This window comes from Argopecten irradians, chromosome 14 (genome assembly GCF_041381155.1).
Source record: "Argopecten irradians isolate NY chromosome 14, Ai_NY, whole genome shotgun sequence".
NCBI classification, from domain to species: Eukaryota; Metazoa; Mollusca; class Bivalvia; order Pectinida; family Pectinidae; genus Argopecten; species Argopecten irradians.
Window position 1 is genome coordinate 36,229,353 of NC_091147.1, and position 21,200 is coordinate 36,250,552.

Below are 21,200 nucleotides of genomic sequence, written 5' to 3' on the forward strand. Positions count from 1 at the left end.
AAATGTCAACACATGAAAGTCTGACATCAGACACAATATAAAATTTTATTAACTCGGTCTCTGAGAAAGCATAGCTTATTTATTAACATCATATGTAATTCAAAAAGTAACATTAGGATTCAGCGAACATTGTTAATATTTACAAATTGTTTCTGATCACGTGTATCAAGGGTCAAAGTTCTGAAGAAACCTCCATCAAAAATAACACTGGCACACATAAATCATATATTTCATACTTGAACTTGAATTTTCCGAACTACACGTGTAGTTATTTACCCACTGCGCTTTTATTTAAAATATAATTTGACACGCCTATATGATCCTTCATTTATGTTAAAAGTTCCTTTTACATAACGTGAGAAACCCATATGGAATGAGTTATAGAGGTTTGGGTATGTAATAGAGACACCAGTAGCCTAGACAGCACTCCGGAATCTTGATTACGGAGAGTGCCGGAGGTTCCCGGTTGTATAAGACATATGTGCTGTCAAAACAAATGTGCATGAGATGGACCAGTATAACTCAAACAATAAATAAAACCAATACATGGGCATATTTTTGTTATCAGTGATAGGAAACCCAGGAATCTGGTAGACATACTTGTATATAAATTATAATCAATAACATATAGCAAACATATGTGTATATAACTGCAAAACTTGAATTACCGTGCTACCCCTGGACTATCTCATAGTAAAACTGAAGGCAACTCATAAGAAAAAAAATGAACCAATCACATGCTGCATAGATTTCCCTTGAAGACTAAAGAGAGAGAGAGAGAGAGAGAGAGAAGAGAGAGAGAGAGAGAGAGAGAGAGAGAGAGAGAGAGAGAGAGAGAGAGAGACAGCAACGACCAATCTCAAAGCCACACAGTTAACCACAGTGTACCGTTCTATGGCTTTTTTGATGCGCATCAATGTTTTAATTACCTGTTCTGTTCTGTTGCTTCCAGTTTTTCTATGAGTTTGTCCAGGGAAGGATGTTACGTCTGTGATAGTTACCACTGGAGTATCGAGAATGCATACTTGTATGTAATGTAAGGTCCCAAAAATATAAATAGATGTCCCTTACGGATAAAGTTATATAGTTTGTTGTATAACTTGACATATTCCTATCAAATGCTCAAGTATAACTAGTATTTGGCAAAAATCGTGACCAGTTCTAGGAAAGTATTCTTCAAAAACTAATAAAAAAAATATATGCCAAATGAACACTAATGAAAGGCTATTAGTTTGTTATCAAATCCTTTTCACTAAGTTTTGAAATGGTACTCTCTTTTTTTTCTTCAAAAAATAAGACAATTGTTTAAAGATGCTCCACCGCCGACAGAGCATTTATGATACTCATCATTTCAACAATATTTGATGTTTAATCGTGTTTACACGTGTCTAACTAACACAAAAATGCATATAAAATAATTTATTTAGCTTTCGGTGCATGCACGATCAGTATTTAATTCCTTTGGAAAATCAAGAAAATCGTACGTTTAAACGTATCTTATTCAAATTTAACTATTAAGTAGAGTGTAAAAATAATAATGAGTATTGATGTTACTATTTTGTAAAAGTTCACTTGGTTATGAAATAAATTTTGTTTACAAACTATGCGGATTCACACAATGTACAATCAAAATATCTTTCATACTCCGATGAAATTTAAAAAGATAATAGTGACATCAATACTTAAATAACTAACCTTATTGATGGTTCACAATTCCTCACTTATGGTCAACCGATACCAGTCGATGCGCATGTCAAATATACCCAACAGAATTTATGTCTTACAAAACAGAAAATTATAATATAAAACTAAGTTTTTAAGTCTTTAAATACGATTGTTTTAGCATTCTCAAAACCTATTTTTTCCGCAATATTTAATACATAATTGACCTACCTGTATTCAGAAGATAGATTATCAGTGCTCGCCTCCACGCATCCAACTCCAAATTACAGTTCACATCAACAGTGAATGCCCTTGAACTCTCGCGGGACCTATCAAATCTCGGGAACGATGTAGCGTGCGGACATTCAATAGACTGTGTACAAACGAAGCATGCTTTGTTATTGAGCTATTCTGGTCTCAAATAGCCACAACGGTTTGTTTGGTGGTTTGTTTTTTTTCGCATTCACAACAACGCCAGTCACTCTTGGTCAGATGACCATCTGTTCAGTACGTCTGAACTCGAAACTCCGACCCGGTTTTTTCATGAATAGAAATTCTGTCAAACATTGTTGACGTTTCTATATTAATACTCTCAATTTATAGCTGGCTTAATATTTGCATTTCTTGTGTAATAGTCCACTAAACCTGCCTATAATATAATATTAGACTTTTCCCTCTAATATAGTTTATATATTTATCAAAAAAAACCTAATGATATACATGTAGGCAGGTAACGCGGACTAATTATGTGATATCTCAATATGTTATCCGTACAGGTTCCATGACGTTATGACAACAAAATAAAGGCTTAATTAAAGTATTCTTACTCTTTTGAAATAACGCCATTGAGAGTCATGAGAAGAAAACCTCTAAACCCTACTCCATAGACTTATCCTTTGTATAAAGTATAAAACATTGGGTACTAACTTCTAACCGATGCTTCTTATAAAGGAAACAAAATTGAACCAAATGACGAGTGTGAATGGCAAACAGTAGGTCCGTATTATGTAAATAGAAAGCCTAACGTGTTACAATGGCGGATTTAAACAAACTTCATTGTAATATCTTACAATGGGATTGGGAACCATTTGAGGCCGCGCACGGTGGCCGAGTGGAATTAAGATGTGTGATAGTGTCATAGTGTGTGAATGTTAATATCTTACAATGGGCTCGGGGTTGGGAACCATTTGAGGCCGCGCGCGGTGGCCGAGTGGAATTAAGATGTGTGACGGTGTTATAGTGTGTGAGTGTTAATATACGTATAACCTTATATAGTTACGTACAGTATATGTGTTACAATATTTTTTAAATGTATATTACATGTACAGTCACGAATTTTTAACTAACTCTTGAATAAAATTAGTTTTTTGGGGAAAAATGTCTCGACAAACTCCGGGTCGTGGGATCAAATACCATGTGTGACATTTGTACAGATATACAGATCGCTGGTCGGTGGGTTTTTTTCGGGTACTCAATCTTTCCTGCACCAATATATACTTATGACCTCTTACGTGACCCTCGCCTGAGAGCTTTCATTTTTGCTCGCCAGAACTAAAAAAAACTAAACTCGCGTTTCATAAAGTCTCATATGAAATGGGAAAAAGATATCTTATTAAACATGGCCGATAGGTATATATGTAGCTACTATGTCAAAGTTTGTCTATGCCTGAACGGGTATAACTCATGATGCCCGTCTGAAACATCCGACCGATTCCAATTAAGTGCCCAGCGAAATTGTACATGCGACTATATTAACATATAATTTAGATAAATAAAGAATAATTTATTTCAGTTCGACTGGAAATTTTAACGTAGTTATATACTGACGGTGTACGGTGACTGCATTATGACGGAGATCTAGAGACATTCATAAGTTTTGTTATTAAGACGGGAAAATACTCACCTGAAATTCTTTCAAATTCCTTTCAACCCCGTCAGAATAACCATGTGTCACAAACGTCGGGTTATATTTATATCTAGCCGTCTTTTGAGAATGAAATCATTTTATGCACAATCTCACATTTTTTTTAATTTTTAATTTTTGCAACGCAACATGCTATCTCCGCACCGCTTAGTTAACTGTACACATAGCGTGTCTTTATATTGGTATGCATGTTTTATTCGTATCATAGAGCTTGTATTATCACTGATGTTTGCTGAAGTAGATTATCTATGTGCATAATCTTGGGTTACGGTTGAGCAACAACATTCACTACATTCTAGTTGAAGATTCCCTTTTTGTGCTTGAATGAAATAAAAGTCTGACACCCTTCAATAGCTTATAAATTGGTTGGTAAAATCAATTGTCGTTCACTGAGGCATAAACCCATAAAGCTGATTGTAGAATAAATTGTAGACATAGAAAAAAGGTTTATACGTAATAATGCATACATATAAATTGCAGTTAACTTTGTTGACAAAAATAATTAAGGCATTGATGTACGTGATGAATTTTCGAAAATAGTATATAAAACAATACAATAAAATATGATTAAATTGAAAACAATAAAAATCTATATAGTGAACCAGAATATACCATATTTTTTACAAATCAATATATTTTATTTAATTGTCATATGTCAATGTACATAAAATAACAATGTAGGGGAACAAAATGTTCTAATTTAAAATTGACACCCAGCCTATATTATTAAGGCTTACGAGACGCTTTATAAACATATAACTATTGTCTGGTGGTTAATCAAACTCAAAGAAAGATAATAAAATCTAAGCTTCATATGTCTATTTTAATCATATAGTTGGAAATAACATATCGCTATCCTACATATCCACATTTGAAAGGGTATTTACTCTGATACATTCCGAAAAAAGACAGACAGACAGACAGTATTTCCTCTTAAGAGAGATTAAATTGTATTGTCGTTTTTTACGTTATTCTTATTTTACAATGAAGATGTCCTGTCATTTTGGAAACTGCATGTATATGCAGTAATAAGTTCAAAGAAAACCAAACACTGTAAGTAAATTATCCATTCATATTTTTTAAATGCATATCCCGTTTTTTGCCTCTGTTAGGATAAAATTAGCCTGGTTTCTGAAAATAACTTTCAAATGTTTATGCAGAACTAGTAACGTGGCAAGGCTAAATATGGAAAGTCATGTAAACAGTCGCAGATAGCATACAAATGTACAGTATAACACTCTTACCTGTAAGTATTAGAAAATATGCAGGTAAATGTTAACCTAGCTTTCCTATTAAGACAATGACTAGTCTGTTTCCATATGGAATTTGAATAGATCTTATGGATGCTAATATAATAAGTAATATTTTTAATCTTGAAGTAACCTATGAACAACAATATATTATACATAAACCTAGGACATAGTATCAAGGATTTTAAGCAATCACTTTAAATATTTTACCATTATTGTAAATATCAATATACATCTCTACAAGCCTTTTTTGGCTTCCCAATGATGTTGGACTGATGAGAAACTGATGAGAAACTAAAATAAGAAGCTCTTCAATGATGGTAATGGTGTAAAGTAAGAAACGCTTGTAACTGAAGAAAAATACTAAATAAGACACTCTTCAATGATGGTAATGGTGTAAAGAAAGAAACGCTTGTAACTGAAGAAAAATACTAAATAAGACGCTCATCGAATGATGGTAATGGTGTAAAGTAAGAAACGCTGTGTAACTACTAAATAAGACGCTTCTTCCAATGATGGTAATGGTGTAAAGTAAGAAACGCTTGTAACTGAAGAAAAATACTAAATAAGACGCTCTTCAATGATGGTAATGGTGTAAAGTAAGAAACGCTTGTAACTGAAGAAAAATACTAAATAAGACGCTCTTCAATGATGGTAATGGTGTAAAGTAAGAAACGCTTGTAACTGAAGAAAAATACTAAATAAGACGCTCTTCAATGATGGTAATGGTGTAAAGAAAGAAACGCTTGTAACTGAAGAAAAATACTAAATAAGACACTCTTTAATGATGGTCATGGTGTAAAGTAAGAAACGCTTGTAACTGAAGAAAAACACTAAATCGTTTAATTTTATGTTCTCCATGTAACAGATTAAGCTAACAATACTGTGCGTCATAATAAAAAATATATAGCACAACATACAAATCAAACTAGCAATGCTTCGTGTCCTACTGGAATCGTTGAGTCCGACCTGAAAACTAAATTGTTTCATAACAGTGTAGTCACGTGTCGGGAACACGTGTAATCTGAAAACTCTGGGTTACAAACAACGATATCATGTTTTGATATATTTGTCACATTGTTTGTTGTAGTATGGTAAACATCTATAATTATAGAAGCATGTACGCAAAAAGCCTTGACCTCATGTTATATATGTATCACACGCACTTACTATTATGTATTTCTCCTATGTGTCATAATTACATACGTCAGTCAATATTATTTGTATGAGAGATAGTCGGATGGCTTATGGGGGATTTTTTGGTTCCGTTTGCTTTTCTTGATAATGAAGCTTGGCTCCATCTGAACGTTTGCCAAAAAAATCCAATTATGAACTGAAAAAAATCTACAGTGATTAAATAAGAGATGTGACAGATATTGAAAAAGAAGAAATAAGTTAGTTCCACTGAAAGTCAAATTACAATTTCACTCCCCGCCATGTTTTTGTCAATTTTTCAGCAATTGAACCACTTGACATTTCACCTTTGCACTTTGACCTTGACTACTCCATATGGTCAAACATTGACATCACCTCTTTACTTATTTAAAGAGGGTTGATAATACACTATACTTCAGATTTAATTTAACATCCGTTTATCAGAGTTTCCAAAACCATTTTCTTACGTTGTAGATATCGTACTTTAGTTAATTGCCTATGACCTTAACTCCTATATGACCTTTCACAAAAAAAATAATAAATTCTCATTATGAATAGACAAACAAACAAAACATCAAAATACAATTTCAATCCCGACCTGTTATTTTGTCAAATTTCCAGATATTGAACCACTTGATCATTGACCCTTGACCTTGAATCCTCCAAATGGTTAAACAATTGACATTATCATTATTGTGAAAGATAGTGGCTTAATGAGCATTTTGATATATGATGCTAACCTTCATCAAGAAAAGCTTGCGGAATGATATTTAAGCAACCGGACTAAAAACATTGCTTTTCTCTTGCAGAGACAATAAAGCGAGTTACACGGTTTTCATCGCTTTGGATGCAACGAGAGAAAGCCACTCTGCACATGCGCATAATATTATTCAGTTTCTGTTGGTAGCTAGGTATCATAAGTGAAAAGCAAAAACGTTGTTTCTGAACTTCTTGTTACTATCTTCAAAGATGTTGAATCTATTAAATCAATGCAACAAAGTCAATATGATTATGTAATTGATTAATAAATAATTAATCAAAATGTAATATATTATTTAGTGTTACTAGACTAAAGTAATATCTTTAAAAAAATATTGAAATGGAGAAACATATTTGTAAAAAAACCATGTATGTATATGTGTATCAATTGATGGATCGGTGAAGACTGGAGCGGTCGTATTGCACAAGTGCGGACCTGCAGGTCATTCTAGCTAGCTGATATGTCAAGAATCAGTTATCAACTGACCAGTACTAATTAGTGGATAACAGGTGAAAATCGATAGAACACCAATGCTATTTTAAAAAGTAATTAGTCGGACAGTGTCCTCAGAATCATAACAACCTTTGGCTATATTTGATATCGGCTGTTGAGAAATATTCGTTCCAAGGTCAATTAATTGATTGTATGACGCTATGACTTTCGGTCATGATGACAATGATAGCTGCCCTATATGTGTAAAATCAGTTTTAAGTTATTTAGCTTGAGACAAACTCCGCTTTCTTGGTCGTCGGCTTCTCTTAACTACGTTAACCGTCGTAACTACAGATACCTGACAGAAAAAAACCTGCTGGTTAACTGTCTGTTAAGGAAGAGTGCTACACTACAACCCTTTCTAATTTTGATCAAATGCAAATAAATATTAAGTACTTTTATACAAAATCGATAGAACACCATTAATAACCGTTTGATGTGTTTAAGGTGATATTAAATAATACATTATTGTTTATATTTTATAGAAGTTTTTTATACTATTCATTTTTACATTCTAATTATATAAGAAACAGATGTTTCTGTGTAAGCTTGCACCGAAACTTCAGTGTAATACAAATTTTACATTTACATTAACAAACATGATTGATTTATCAATGTATATTTACATTCCATGTTAAATTCGCCTATATATCACTAGTATACCACATTGTAGTATATATGAGAGTATGTCTGCAATTTACAGTGATGAGGTCTAGATTTCTGTGTAGGAATACAAACAATGTAAACAAACATGGCCGCCAGTAAACAATAAACAAAGCTTGTAGGATTTATATTTGAGGTAATCAAACTTTAAATTCAAAATGTTGGCATTAATGAAAATAAAATGAAAATCAAGAAGAAAACATTTAAAGTTGCAGTAATTTATATTTGGACGCTTTCCAAATACGAAAATAAATAAAATTTAACGTTATAAAAACGTCGTCCGGCGTCTTAGAATTTTTCTAATTTTTGTATGTTTCTAGTACAATTTACTTTCTGCATTTATGATTATGAAATGTACAGTGATTGCATTACATTGTAATATGAGTAGGCTCACTGGGACGGGAGGGGAGGGATCAGATAAGAGTTGTGGGATTCTACATAGGGGATTAGTTACAGGCCGTGTTGTTTCGGTGAAACAGCTAATTAAGGGAATATTAGGTTCTCGACATCTATGCAGAAAGAGGGAGTCCACAGGGGATGTTAACAGCTGGGGCTGTTATTTATAAAAACAGGTTTTGAACAATGGAAGTACAGTGGGGTCGTAAGCGTAGTTTAGGGTATCAGAAGTTTAGGGACATATTAGCCAATCAGTAGAGGTTTGGAGACGATTGCTTCAGCATTGGTTTAATTAATTATATGTCAAAGGCATCTGGTAATTAGTTTTAGAATAATTATGTCGCAGGACTTCCTAGCTGGGTTCAGGTCAGTTTTATAATGCTTTGAATAGAGTCAGCTGTTTGTCATTGCACCATAATTTACCAGAATGTACCAAAACATCCACCATCCCAATGTCTGCGACTATAATGATGGAAGTTTATGTTGGTTTGTAAATGCTATGTATCTCCAATTACATTTTACAATAATACATTTTTAAACATGTTAATAATACGATATTTTGTTTGGAATTACTAGACGAATTGTAAACAATAATTTTTATCCCCAATTCAAATTATGAAAGACATTTTTATGAAATTAATAGGTATACTCAGATGATTTAATCTTTATACCGGCTGAAGTTCTGCCCCTTGTAAAAAAATGGCCAAGGAAAGCCCGCGATTGGAAAATTGACTTGATACTAGATAGGTCCGTCCTTGGTAAATATCATATAACTACTCTGAATGCATGGTAGAGTCTATGTGCAATGTGTTTAAAAGTATTACATGAGACCAGATGGATCATTCTTGGTAAATAGTAACTTTATTCAACGTTAGAAGTCTATATATTTAATAAGATTTGTGCTGTTACATGTAGAGTTGCACGGCAAGTTGTTTAAGAGTTATAGCCCTTTCACCGTAGGCTGACTATTTTCGTGCCAGAGAGAAGGAGCGGCAGTCACGGAATATAAATGCAGAGATAATTTCGGATATGTTGTTTGGGGTTTTTCATTTACACCGTCGTTGGCATAAAACTGCCAAGTACTTAAAAATAACTTTTTCTGGTTACTTAATCTTATTTTTTATCGCCCATAGCACGGTCATGCGGGCATAAGATTGTTTTTGTCGTACGACTAGCACTAGAATAGTCTCTTGAATATTGAAAAAATCACTAAAATAGTTTTAATTGTTTTTGTTTCTACATGTCTGATTCAATGTGAGTTTCAAACTAGGGGGAGATAATCTAGTGAAGAACTCTGCTGAGAAAGTCTTATTAACAAATTAGGGTCTGATGGCCAGTCTAGATTAACTCTCTAGAAACCAGGTGTTATATAGTTACAGGTTAGGTTGTATGGGCTTTTGATCTCATATTTAATGGTTTTGTAGTAGGAGAAACGAATTATCTGTATTAAAACAATTGAATTTCGATATGTTTAAGCACATTCAGAACTGATAATGTCAACTCATTACTGCAAGAACAAAATAAACCTCAAATTCATGACATATTTTTTTTTTATTTGACATAACATACTAACTACAATTATAGAATAAAACTTCCTGTTATATCGATATGGTAATGAAAACTACTTGAATAATGCGTTTAGTTTTCTAACATGATAGAAACCAGACTGATTAATATCAATATGTAATCATCGGTAAATATGATAAATTGTGCTACCGACGATCACGAAACAATTAAGTACAGGTTGTCATATTTTTGACATGCATTGTTATGTAACGGGTGTTGTGGCATATCTAATGTTGCGCATTAGTGCACCATGATAAATATGCTAGAACACCCAATGTATATTACATGCTAATGTATGTCAAAAATATGACAAACAATGGTTATATTTACATTAATATAATCATTCCCGTTTACAAAAAGAAAAGAAAAAACAAGTAAAGTATGGCGATAACACTCATACGTCTGCATAGAGAAAAAATATTATTTGATTGCACAGCCGATGATTTGGTGGAAAGTGTTACCTTGGACAACCGACTTAACAATAGCAGAGGATAAAATAATCCCATCGATAAAACGGGTTATACAACGATAAAAACATCACTTCAATCCATTTCAAATAATTCAATTTGATCACTTTTCATAATATGTTATATTCATCAGTGAGTTCTCACACTGACGTCAAATCTAGCCTTTTCTTGAACTCTTGAACTCTGATGAAGGTATTGGTACGCCAGAACCTAACTGCCAATACAAATACTGAAAAGTATCATACTTTGGGTTTAATAGCAGCATATAGGTACTGTGCAGTGGTAAATATACTGTAGACATAGACTTTGTTCAAGAATCGATATCAGGAGCATTTTGCGATAAAACCAAACAATCATATATACTGTAAACGTATTTATTTTCGCGCAGGCACAATTTAATGCAAATGCGAAACAACTGTAAATTATCATTTATTAGCGCTTATCGCTTATGTAAATAAGCGCAATTCTTCGGTGGTTCAATTCCGAAAATACCACTTTACACATTTCAGCGCTCTACATGACTTAGCGCTAAAAGCGCAAAAGCGCTAAAATAAAACTACCTCTAAAAAAAGTACGTTTATAGTAACTATACGAAAACTTTAACAAAGACATTTTCTCCAGATGATGTCAAACACACACATGTATAATGCATTGAAGAACCATGAAGCCACATAAAAAACTTCATGTAATAATTCTATGTATGGAAAACAAGAAGATAAGAAAACGTCCAGCCTAAATTAACACAATAAGAGTAGGGCAGGTTATAGGTGGCTATTCGACGTTTCTTCATTGACTTTCTCTTTTTCAAGCATAGTGCTTTCCGCGTCGTTTTTGCTGAGATAAATCACTTCCTTGTCCATCATGCCCTTATCCATTTTGTCCAGTAGTTGTTGTCGCTGAAATTGTGAATTTCAGAAATCGAAGTTAATTCTGTAAGCCAAATATTTTTTGTGATGACTTTATTTCATGTTTTCATTTCCAATGGCTTTTCAAAACGACATAATTGCACTTTTTCATTTCTAATGACTTTTCACAATGATTTCATTTCATGATTTATAATTTAAAATGTTTATCTAAAGTGTAATGGAACGCGAAATAGAATCGCATGCGGAAATAAAGTGATTTGCAGTAATAGTGGGCGATTCGTTTGCATATGAATAAAACAGAAACAAATGAAAACATAATTAATTTAGCTGTAGATCAAATAGTTTGATGGTTGCAGCTATATAATATAAACATATATATTTTTTATTCAATTGATTCACTTACCACGTGATACTTGATAACGGTTGTGCGGAACTATTGTTTCTATTGGTGAGGAAATTACATCAACTAACTTTATTTCAGCGAGGTATTACACAGAGATATGTTTTACCACCACTGAAAATGCGAGTCCCGCAAAAACGTTATCGGGTATCACGTGGTACTTGAGTAAGTCCCATTGTAAACCATTTACAATATCATACAATTAAACTTTCATACTTTAATATGTTAGCGACATGTATACTCCATTAGCATACTTCTCGGTAAGGAAAGTGCTAAAATTATTTCTATAGACGAAACATTAATATTTCTTTTTTATTAAAAGAAGTATATTATATAATGTTATTTGCATTCTCACCATTTCGAACGGTGCACCACCATAGCACCATTTTCTGAAGCGTTTTGGTAGGAACGGGAACACATGATCTACTACTGGTAATACATATCGTACATCAACGTCAGCGGGGTCTGGCCGACCTGTAATACCAAATACAGAAGTAAATGTATATAGTCTGCTTTATTTATCAAACTAACGTCCTATTTAGAGCTAGGATCATTATTTTAAGGCAGGTCTCCCATATGTGCTGTGTGTTGTGATGTCTGATTGCCTGTGGATTTTGGAAGTCTGCGGTATCTTAGTATTGTATCTTTTTTGTAATAATGAAACTTTTTGCCCTTTTTATAGTGATATCTCACTGAAACATGCCGCCGAAGACATCTAAAAACTTTGTTAAGAATAAGTGATGATGTCTGTGTCAAGTAAATGTTAGATGAAGTCTAAGTGACACGATTTTGGTTTGGTATCGTCCATAGTAAGGCATAGTCAGTACTTTTCACCTTAATACTTATTAATACATTATGGTTTTACTACATGCATCATTTTAAATTTAAACTCAAACTGTTATTTCTTATCGATTAGAAGCCCCTTAAAACTTGTCTTTTATATTTGAACGATAAGGTTATTTTAAAAATATCTGATGTAGGGGAGACAACTTTTTAACCATTTTATCATTAAGTTATCTAGTTTGTAGACATTTTTGTAATATCATTTCTATCCAGCATGTAAGACCACTTACACATCGATGACTAGTTATTACAAAGTATATTACAATATTGACCTATATGACCTTGCTTATCATACAGTATGCATTGCCTAACCAACTTCAAAACTCAAAAGTTTTCATTTTAACTCTCTATAAAGAGGTGTATCATTTTGGTAATTTTCAGTAGTCTGTGATGTCAACAGTCAAATGCCAAGTAAAAATCTGGAACTGATACATTGCTGGTTGTTTCTAATTTTTGTTATTTAAGTAAAAATATTATGTTAACCTTCAAGCTGTCATCAAACTTTTTTAATGAATAACTACATCTTCATGAATATACTAATGGTCCAATTGATTTTTCTTTCATCAGATGATGCCTCCCTCATTTCTTTTTTTAGTAACTGATCATCAGGTTTGGGTTTATCATTTATCATGTTAGGACGTGCCGGGTTTGTTGATTAGGGAAAGCCGGAGAATCCGTGGAAAAAACCACCGCCCAGCGGTCAGTACATGGCAACTGCCCCACTTGGGATTCGAACTCGCGACCCAGTGGTGGAGGGCTCGTGGTAATATGTCGAGACATTTTAACCATCGGCGACCACCGAGATCAAATATTTTCGACCATATATCACTCAATTGCGAATATGTCATCCCTGCGAAAACCATGTTTACGGTATGTAAGCTATAAATACCTGTTATCAAACTAACTAGTGATGCCATGATCAGAAAGATGACAATTCCTATGGCTCCGAGCCATTGGTAGGAAATAGAGTAGAGTCGATCAATTCCTTCACTGAAATATACAAAAAAAAATGGTTTTAAGAAGACATTTCCTTTGTTTCTGTCACTTTTTGACAACCCCATATAGGCCCAATTTTTCAATATGATTATTTTTTTAGTTTTTGTTCAATGCAGTTTGGATTACATTATCTTTAGAAGTATTGTTTTTATATTTAATGTGCAAACTCAGATATGTTTAGTCAATCTATTTAAAGCTGATCTTTTTCATTCACCTTGATTGCTTTGTTGTTCTTGAGCCAGTGTACATGTACAGATGCATTAATATACATTATAAACAAAGATTTATAGGAAATAACATCCTTAACCGAATTCACCAAAAATTAATTATTTTTTTATTTGTTTTCATACTTAATCCAACTTTCTGATTGGCAGATACTTTTTTCTTCATATACTATGAAAACAAATCCTAGAATGGCGCGAAAACCTGATGTTATCATCACGTGATACCCGGATTCACATAGTTTGAACAAGATTTCTTTCATACCCCGATGAAGTTAAAAAAGTGACATCAATGCTTAAATAAATTTGTAGAAAATAATAGTCGTTGATATTAATAAAAACTTTTAGAAAATAGCATGCATATATTCATCGAATCCAATCCAAAACATGATATGTTCAATAAATATACAAATATAATTTTGAATTTCACAACTGAGGTTATATGATAGATTAACTGCATTAAAATCGAGTGTAATATATCATTTTCATTGATATTAAAGCCCCACTACCTTTACGAAACGGCCTTTAAGTATTAAAATAGGAACATAAAATTGGATTGATTAGTTTGTAGTCGCAAACGTTATTAGCTTATCGTTAATACTACACTCATCAGCACCTTCTGGATAATTTAACTAAAATAAAAATAAAGGTTAATTTCACATCGGAGGACGTTTTATGTTTCCCGCCGTTGTCCTTCTTTACCGCGCGTTCGTTGACAATCACTGCGCCAGACACCAAAAATCCACTGTTAACAAATATTGCGGTAAAAAACTTGTATTTGTTTGGTGCTATAACCTCCTTTTAGACATTGATATTTTCTGATGTTGTTATAGTTTTAAAGAAAACTTTATTTTTTGTTTCGGTAAGGTAGAGGGCCTTTAACAAGAAACGAATAGCGCAAATACTTTTCACGGAATCCTGAGAACACAGGTGAAATAGTGGAGTGATCCATAGGTGTATAGGTAGATGTGTTGTTTAATAAGTAAGTAGTGTTGTTTAGTATAGAGGTCATGTTGAACCCTAGCGCTGGACACTGGTCAGTCGGACCCGGAGGTAAGTAGGGAGTCTTCTTTAAGGTTGTGGAAAAACTTTGGCCCATCGATAACCAGAATATAAAGGACATGCTACTGATGACCCCAGCCACTGCTCCCTGTCAGGAATACAACATTAAAATAAATAAATACATAATTTATAATGACTAACATTGCATTCAAGTTCAAGTTCTTAAGCCACGCAATACGGGTGTCAAAAATATCAAACACACAGTATCTCACCCATTTACTCAACTGGAAGGGTTTTTTTAATGAAGAAATGAAATCAAATACATACTGCAAATAAATTCCAAATAATGAAATTTAAAAAAAAAACATTTCTACCGTTCGTACTGGACAAATAACATTAAACTCTTTATATATCTGCCACCAGTAACGAAATGTAGCATAACATATTAGCTATGTATATTTTATTAATCTTTGTACAATGTGTGTGACAGTTTTATAATATTTTTTCACACTCATGAATCAAGAAGAGCGTTTTATATCCATTATGCCGCAATTATTGATTATATCAACATCTCCGGTTCAGTGTAAAGTGATTAATAAACGTCATGATTTTAATAGACTACTGAAAAATAACGTGTCAAATTTTCGTCCAGTTACGGTACATTTAACTTTAAAGCTGAATTTCGTAACGTATCGTATTTCAATGTCATAATCGCCACGATAATTCAAGTATGAACATTGTATGGACAAAACCGTTATTTCAATTATATTTACCGGTTTAGTTGCCCTCGGAAAATATGCTGAGTAAAACATCAGTCCTGTCATTGGAGCACCAAAGGCTGCCAGTATACTGTAGGTTACCTGTGACATAATTATACCATAGAAAATCATTACTTCAGGCATGTAGGAGGTATTAAGGTTTCTAGAATAACTCGATTTCAGAGATTCCATGTCAATTTCATGTTATCTACGTGTATATCGATTAACTCTTTTTCCTTATAGGTGTAGTGGGTAACGGGGGAGAGATAATTATCTACATCTATCTCTCTTTGCTGTGATCATGAAACAAAAACGTTGCCGCCAGGTTCCATCTTTTATCTTCTTACTCAAAACTAAATTACAAAACAGACATCCGGTTCACACAAAATCCGCATTGCATAACATTAAATGAAATAGATGACTTAATTACAAAGTCTTCCGCCTAGCGATACTGTAAACGTAACATAGGATACGAAACAGCGGTTATCAAGTTTTAAAAACATTATCTTATCAATAATTGAATCTTTACAGCTATCGTATGCTTTAGCGGGACATACAAAACCAGAGTTCCTGTTTTGTAAATACATGATATGGATTTATGAATAATTGTTAACATAATTACATAAATATGATGAGTTTTGTCTCTCCTAATGAATACTTTACATCTTACTTGAGTTATGGGCCCCTCAATGTTGATAATCATAAACGATACTGCGACAGCAGCTGCTCCGAACACAATCACTGCAAGGAATAAATAATAGATATTTGTTTACTCAAACGATATATACGACAGTAACGTTCAGTACCTGAAATTTATAAGGAATGTGTTTCGCAATAAAAAAAACCACAAAACCATAAAATTCATCACAGAAGTGAGCGAAGCCTTCCTGAATCACTTTTTTATATCTCTATATCTTTCTCTGGTGTCTGTAATGACAGGGAATTATAAATAAACTTTCTTCATCGGCTTCTACCATTCGCAATGCCCAATTCAACAAAGGTTCAAAATAAGAAAATTCACCTATTTCTAGTTGAATGAAAATATTTTTTGATGGAAACGATGTTTATTCGCGGAGATAAACTTTTACAAAATTAGTTTGAGCGCAAAAGTTAATCACACGCGAAAGAAAGTTAGTTTACAGTGTACATCTTCCCCGCTGTCAGAGTACATGTTTTTGTTTAGTCCTGCTTATAACAAATATAAATACTAAACTAAATCAGCCAACTGAATAATGTAAAAGACTTTGCTCTAAGCTGGTGGAAAAGTGATTCTCTGCTGCTCTGAATGAAAATAAAATGTAAAACGTCTTGGTTTATTTCATACCTGAAAATTTAGCTATTAGAGTAATTTTGAAATCCGTCAATCCTTTAAAAGAAGGTTTGATGAAGTCTTCTGTGAGTTGAGCAGATAAACTGGCGAGACCAGACGATAGTGTACTGAAATTATAACACTGTAATTTATAAATTATGTAATTGCTGTTTTTCATTTTCTGATCAACTTCATTTGTCACTATCTGGTTGCGTTCGATTCATTTTATAACTTTTCACAATAAAACCATCTAGGAATGTAACTTCGATAAAGCTATGAATGCATTATCTTTCGGAACAAGTTTCTATTCATTATGTTCAATTTAACGTTCACTACACTTCTATACTCTTTACTGCATTGCAGTTATGGTACACTGTATGCATACATATTTTTGATATGTTGATATATGTTGAGATTGAATAAGGACTCTGCCTTTGTCGTAATCCATTACTTTATCACAGTTTCAACATGAAAACCAAATACACTTTCCGTCGAGTATACAATTATCACAGCCTGGTGTCCAATCCGTTTGATGAACATATTATCAATAAACTTTTGTGAATTCCACGTACCAAAGGTGTATCGCCATAATTAGCTTACCTGAGAGATGCACTGAAGAGTGACGCCAAAAACAGCCCCGACATGCCTGGTAGATTCCTGAAGATGTCCAGCACCATAAATGGAATCACCTATATAAATCACATTTACAAGTATTCTGTATTGATTTATCGATACCAGATTTTATTTTTCAAAACTACATTTTTCATGATACAGTCTTATTTGAAAAAAACGAGTTCACGACTAATGATGATAGTAATGGCTAAACGCATTATAAATCAAATAATTCGGAGAAAATTCACGACAATGTCACCCTCGACAAGCCCTAGTTTATACCGTCGTGAATCTCCTCCTCCGGTAAAGAGGTTTCTTTCCCTAGCCGGTAAAGATGTTTCTTTCCCTAACCCCAGACAGGGACATCCACAGTTTTACCAGTGTGAGATTTTTCTATCTCACCCTAGGGTAAAGACAAGCTACACGAGATCTTTGCACGTGCTCAACAATGGTATGACGTCATGACAACAGTATCATGACGTCGCGGTAAAAGTATTATAACGTCACGACAACAATGAAATGACGTCACAGAGACGGCGAAGACGGCGACTCATTGAGGTCACGTCATTCTCGCTTGCCTAAGTGACACGTTTATTAGAGACACAAAGTGGTGCACGGGGTAAGAGAAAAAGAATCATCCACCCTCTTTGGGGTGAGAAAGGATAATCTCAACCCTCGGGATAAGATTCTCGTGTTTGACAACTTAAGAATCTTACCCCTCGGGTTGAAATTCTCCTGTCTCGTCCAAAGGGGTGAAAGATTCTATTATTCTTTCACCATGGACAGGGATATCCTAGGTTATAGACAAGCTACATGATATCTTTGCACGTGGGACACAAAGTGGTGTACAGGGTAAAGGAAAAATAATCCTTCACCCTCTGACGAGTAAGACAGGAAATCTCAACTCTCAGTATGAGATTTTAAGCCGTCAAACATAAGGCTTGCTTAAGAATCTTACCCATCAGGTTGAGATTCTCCTACCTCACCCCAAAGGGAATTAAAGATTCTATTAGTTCTACCCTAAATAAGAGAAATATCCTATTAATATGGTGTCTTCGTCGATACTTGAAGTAGTGACTCCTCGATCATAAGTCATGCATTCTTACAATGGCGACAACACGCATCATTGGTTTTGTTTCTATATCACTAACCTGATTTGGATTGCTGATTTGTTTGGAGGCCAAAGGATCACATCCTTTAGCATAAAAGTAGGCATAAGCGATCATCCCCTCAAAGGCTGCTAAAGACATGGTAAACAGGAAAGCTGGCCCGGCAAACAACAGAACCCTGACAAGGAAACAAAAAAACAAATGTACGATATTTCACGTCATCGTTGCATTCAAGATATTTGCGAATTCTTCGCGATCAAATGTTTTATGGTTTTATTATTATTTGCGAAACATTGAAGGTAAAATAAAGGTAGCAGGTGAATGAATGATAATTCCTCCGGATGAAGCTGTGTTGACATTCTAAACAAATAATAATACAACGAAATTTGTCCAATCCGACACCATATGGAAACGTCTAGTTTGGTCGGAGTGGACAGGGTGTCGAAAAAGTCAAGTATTTTTGTTAACTTCACTTTGAAAGTTGATTGCATGTGTTATAATGCCTATCATTAATTGAAATTTTCCCGAATTCTGCGGAAATGGATAATAGGCTCTCACATTCTTTGCTGTTAACAGTGATATATAATGTCGAATCCGTCAATTAAGTATAATTATAAATATATTTCTTTGAGAGCATACACTTAACATAAGTGTACAAAATACGCATTTATACAACTATTTTACTTTCTGTTTTTGTGAAAAAATATTTCAATACCTATTTTATCAATGAGGCGCATTTAAAAGAACGATTTCCTTTTAATCTTCTTTCTTTTGAAGAACAGGTGTAATATATAATAAGGACTTTAAATAGTGCGACAGTATAAATTGATCACAGCGTAATGAATACAATATCATTCTAAACACGTATCTGTATCACTGTTAACCCTCGATGAAAAGGTCAGAGTTCAATGAATGAAGATACTGACTTGTTTGCGGCACGTTGTGTAGGCATGGAACTGATCCTCTGAACAGACGATTGGTTGAAAACGAGACCGGATGTACGAGTAGTGGCACCAATCACTAGACTCCAGAAAGTATGGCGGACAAACGGATCAGGGTCAAAACTAAAAGAGAAAACGGATCAATCAGTGTCAAAACTAAAAGAGAAAACGGATCCGGGTCAAAGCTAAAATGTAAGGTAAGACTCGCACTAAATCACTTATATTTCTCTTCATTATTTATCCACAATATATTGTTACTTAAACTTATTGGGGCAGATTATTCATCTTTTAATGATTAATTGTAACCAAATATTTTAGGTTTCACTCTTTGTTATTTTATATGTTAATTGAATAAAACATTTTTAAACAACTCCAAATACTTGTGTTTCAAAACAAACAAAAAATACAATTTTTCGAACCCAATGATGCATTGATGAATTCAGAAATGTGTGTTTGGTTTCAGTAATACTCCATATTCTACAGAAAGCTGTATTTTTAGATATTTAGATAGAAAATATTTAAATTTACTTCTATAGAAGTCGACTCACATAGTGATACTACTTGTACATTTATGTAGTATAAATTAACTTTCTTCCGTGTACGATTTATTTTCGCGAATTTCGCGATCAAGGTTTTTTCGCGAATGTTTATCTCCGCGAATTGATATCTTCCATACTTTTGCACAATCAAATTCAATGATTATCCATTCAATTCTAAATCTACGAAGTTAATATCCGTGAAAACGTTTGAAACGAAAATCGCCAAATTTAGTAACCGCGAATGAAAGCTGGTTTACATATGTAAATTGACGATGAGCTGCAATAATGTAGTTCAAAAAGACGTCTAAGCAGATGTTAGAGTCGTCTTTAAAACATAATAGGCCGGATATTTATTTATATTCATTCTTATCAAAAGCATTCTTAGCAGGTTTGGTCACAAAGTGAACATCAAATGAAAATTATTCTAAATAAATTGTAGAATTGAAGGTACTCACTCAATTTTATATTAAGCTTACTCACTTAAAGAAGTTGAGTCTTCCATTATCTCGGACGATTTCAAACATCTTCGCCGAACCTCCAGCAGTGATTGTACCCTAAATAAACAATTCTTATTTACTCGAGCACAACTCATTTACTCGCACACTTCATTTACTCGAGCACAACTCATTTACTCGCACACTTCATTTACTCGAGCACACCTCATTTACTCGAACACACCTCGTTTTCTCGACCTCATACGACAATGAAAACATGTCAAATTTTTTAGTTTAAAATTTGGTCTTAATATTTGGTGAAAATTTAGTTAGAACATATTTAAAAATGATTTCAAATTAAAAAAAAAAGCCCTTCGAGTTATAAGACTTCGAAGAAACAAGATTTGTCAGCAAATACATTGTAATTCCTAGAAATGTGCGTGAAGAATTTGAATAATTTTAAAAAGTTATATTCACATAATGAATATTTATAATGTATTGGTTTAATTTTATTTATCATTCTTCTTCACTATTATACAACTGTTTTGAAAACATCATAAAAATAAAAGTATGATATATTATAATGTCATTTTTTACCTTGATGATTACAGCGAACATTCCTACGAGCATGACGAGACACTGAAACACGTCCGTCCATATAACGGCCTTCAGCCCACCCTGCAATGGTAAGTCTGCCATACAGTCATTGTAAAGAGCATTTTCATTGGTCTTGTATATTTGATCTTTGCATATTACAGAATTACCTCCTTTACGATTAGGTATCAATTGTGACGTCATCATCGTTTTCTGTGACAGCTCATTGGCGTCACAATGA

At 33.6% G+C, this 21,200-nt stretch overlaps 2 protein-coding genes across 4 annotated transcripts in view; both read right to left on the bottom strand.

Moving 5' to 3' along the window:
- Positions 1 to 2,049, bottom strand: part of LOC138307469 (sodium-coupled monocarboxylate transporter 1-like) — a 43,458-nt gene extending 41,409 nt beyond the window's left edge. Inside the window, exon 1 of the mRNA XM_069248238.1 lies at positions 1,894 to 2,049. The gene's annotated coding sequence lies outside the window, so the exon portion shown is untranslated. The remainder of the gene's footprint in view (positions 1 to 1,893) is intronic.
- A 7,767-nt stretch (positions 2,050 to 9,816) lies between these two features.
- The window catches only part of LOC138307466 (sodium-coupled monocarboxylate transporter 1-like), a 61,707-nt gene continuing 50,323 nt past the window's right edge, over positions 9,817 to 21,200 (bottom strand). For all 3 annotated transcript variants that reach the window (XM_069248234.1, XM_069248232.1, XM_069248233.1), the window contains 12 exons: positions 20,963 to 21,043; positions 20,412 to 20,485; positions 19,378 to 19,515; positions 18,494 to 18,629; positions 17,331 to 17,419; positions 16,746 to 16,858; positions 16,092 to 16,162; positions 15,437 to 15,523; positions 14,567 to 14,811; positions 13,334 to 13,434; positions 11,957 to 12,075; positions 9,817 to 11,231 (listed from right to left, as the gene is read on the bottom strand). In XM_069248234.1, the coding sequence (XP_069104335.1) occupies positions 11,097 to 11,231; positions 11,957 to 12,075; positions 13,334 to 13,434; positions 14,567 to 14,811; positions 15,437 to 15,523; positions 16,092 to 16,162; positions 16,746 to 16,858; positions 17,331 to 17,419; positions 18,494 to 18,629; positions 19,378 to 19,515; positions 20,412 to 20,485; positions 20,963 to 21,043 (1,389 nt within the window). In that variant the 3' untranslated portion in view covers positions 9,817 to 11,096. The remainder of the gene's footprint in view (positions 11,232 to 11,956; positions 12,076 to 13,333; positions 13,435 to 14,566; positions 14,812 to 15,436; positions 15,524 to 16,091; positions 16,163 to 16,745; positions 16,859 to 17,330; positions 17,420 to 18,493; positions 18,630 to 19,377; positions 19,516 to 20,411; positions 20,486 to 20,962; positions 21,044 to 21,200) is intronic.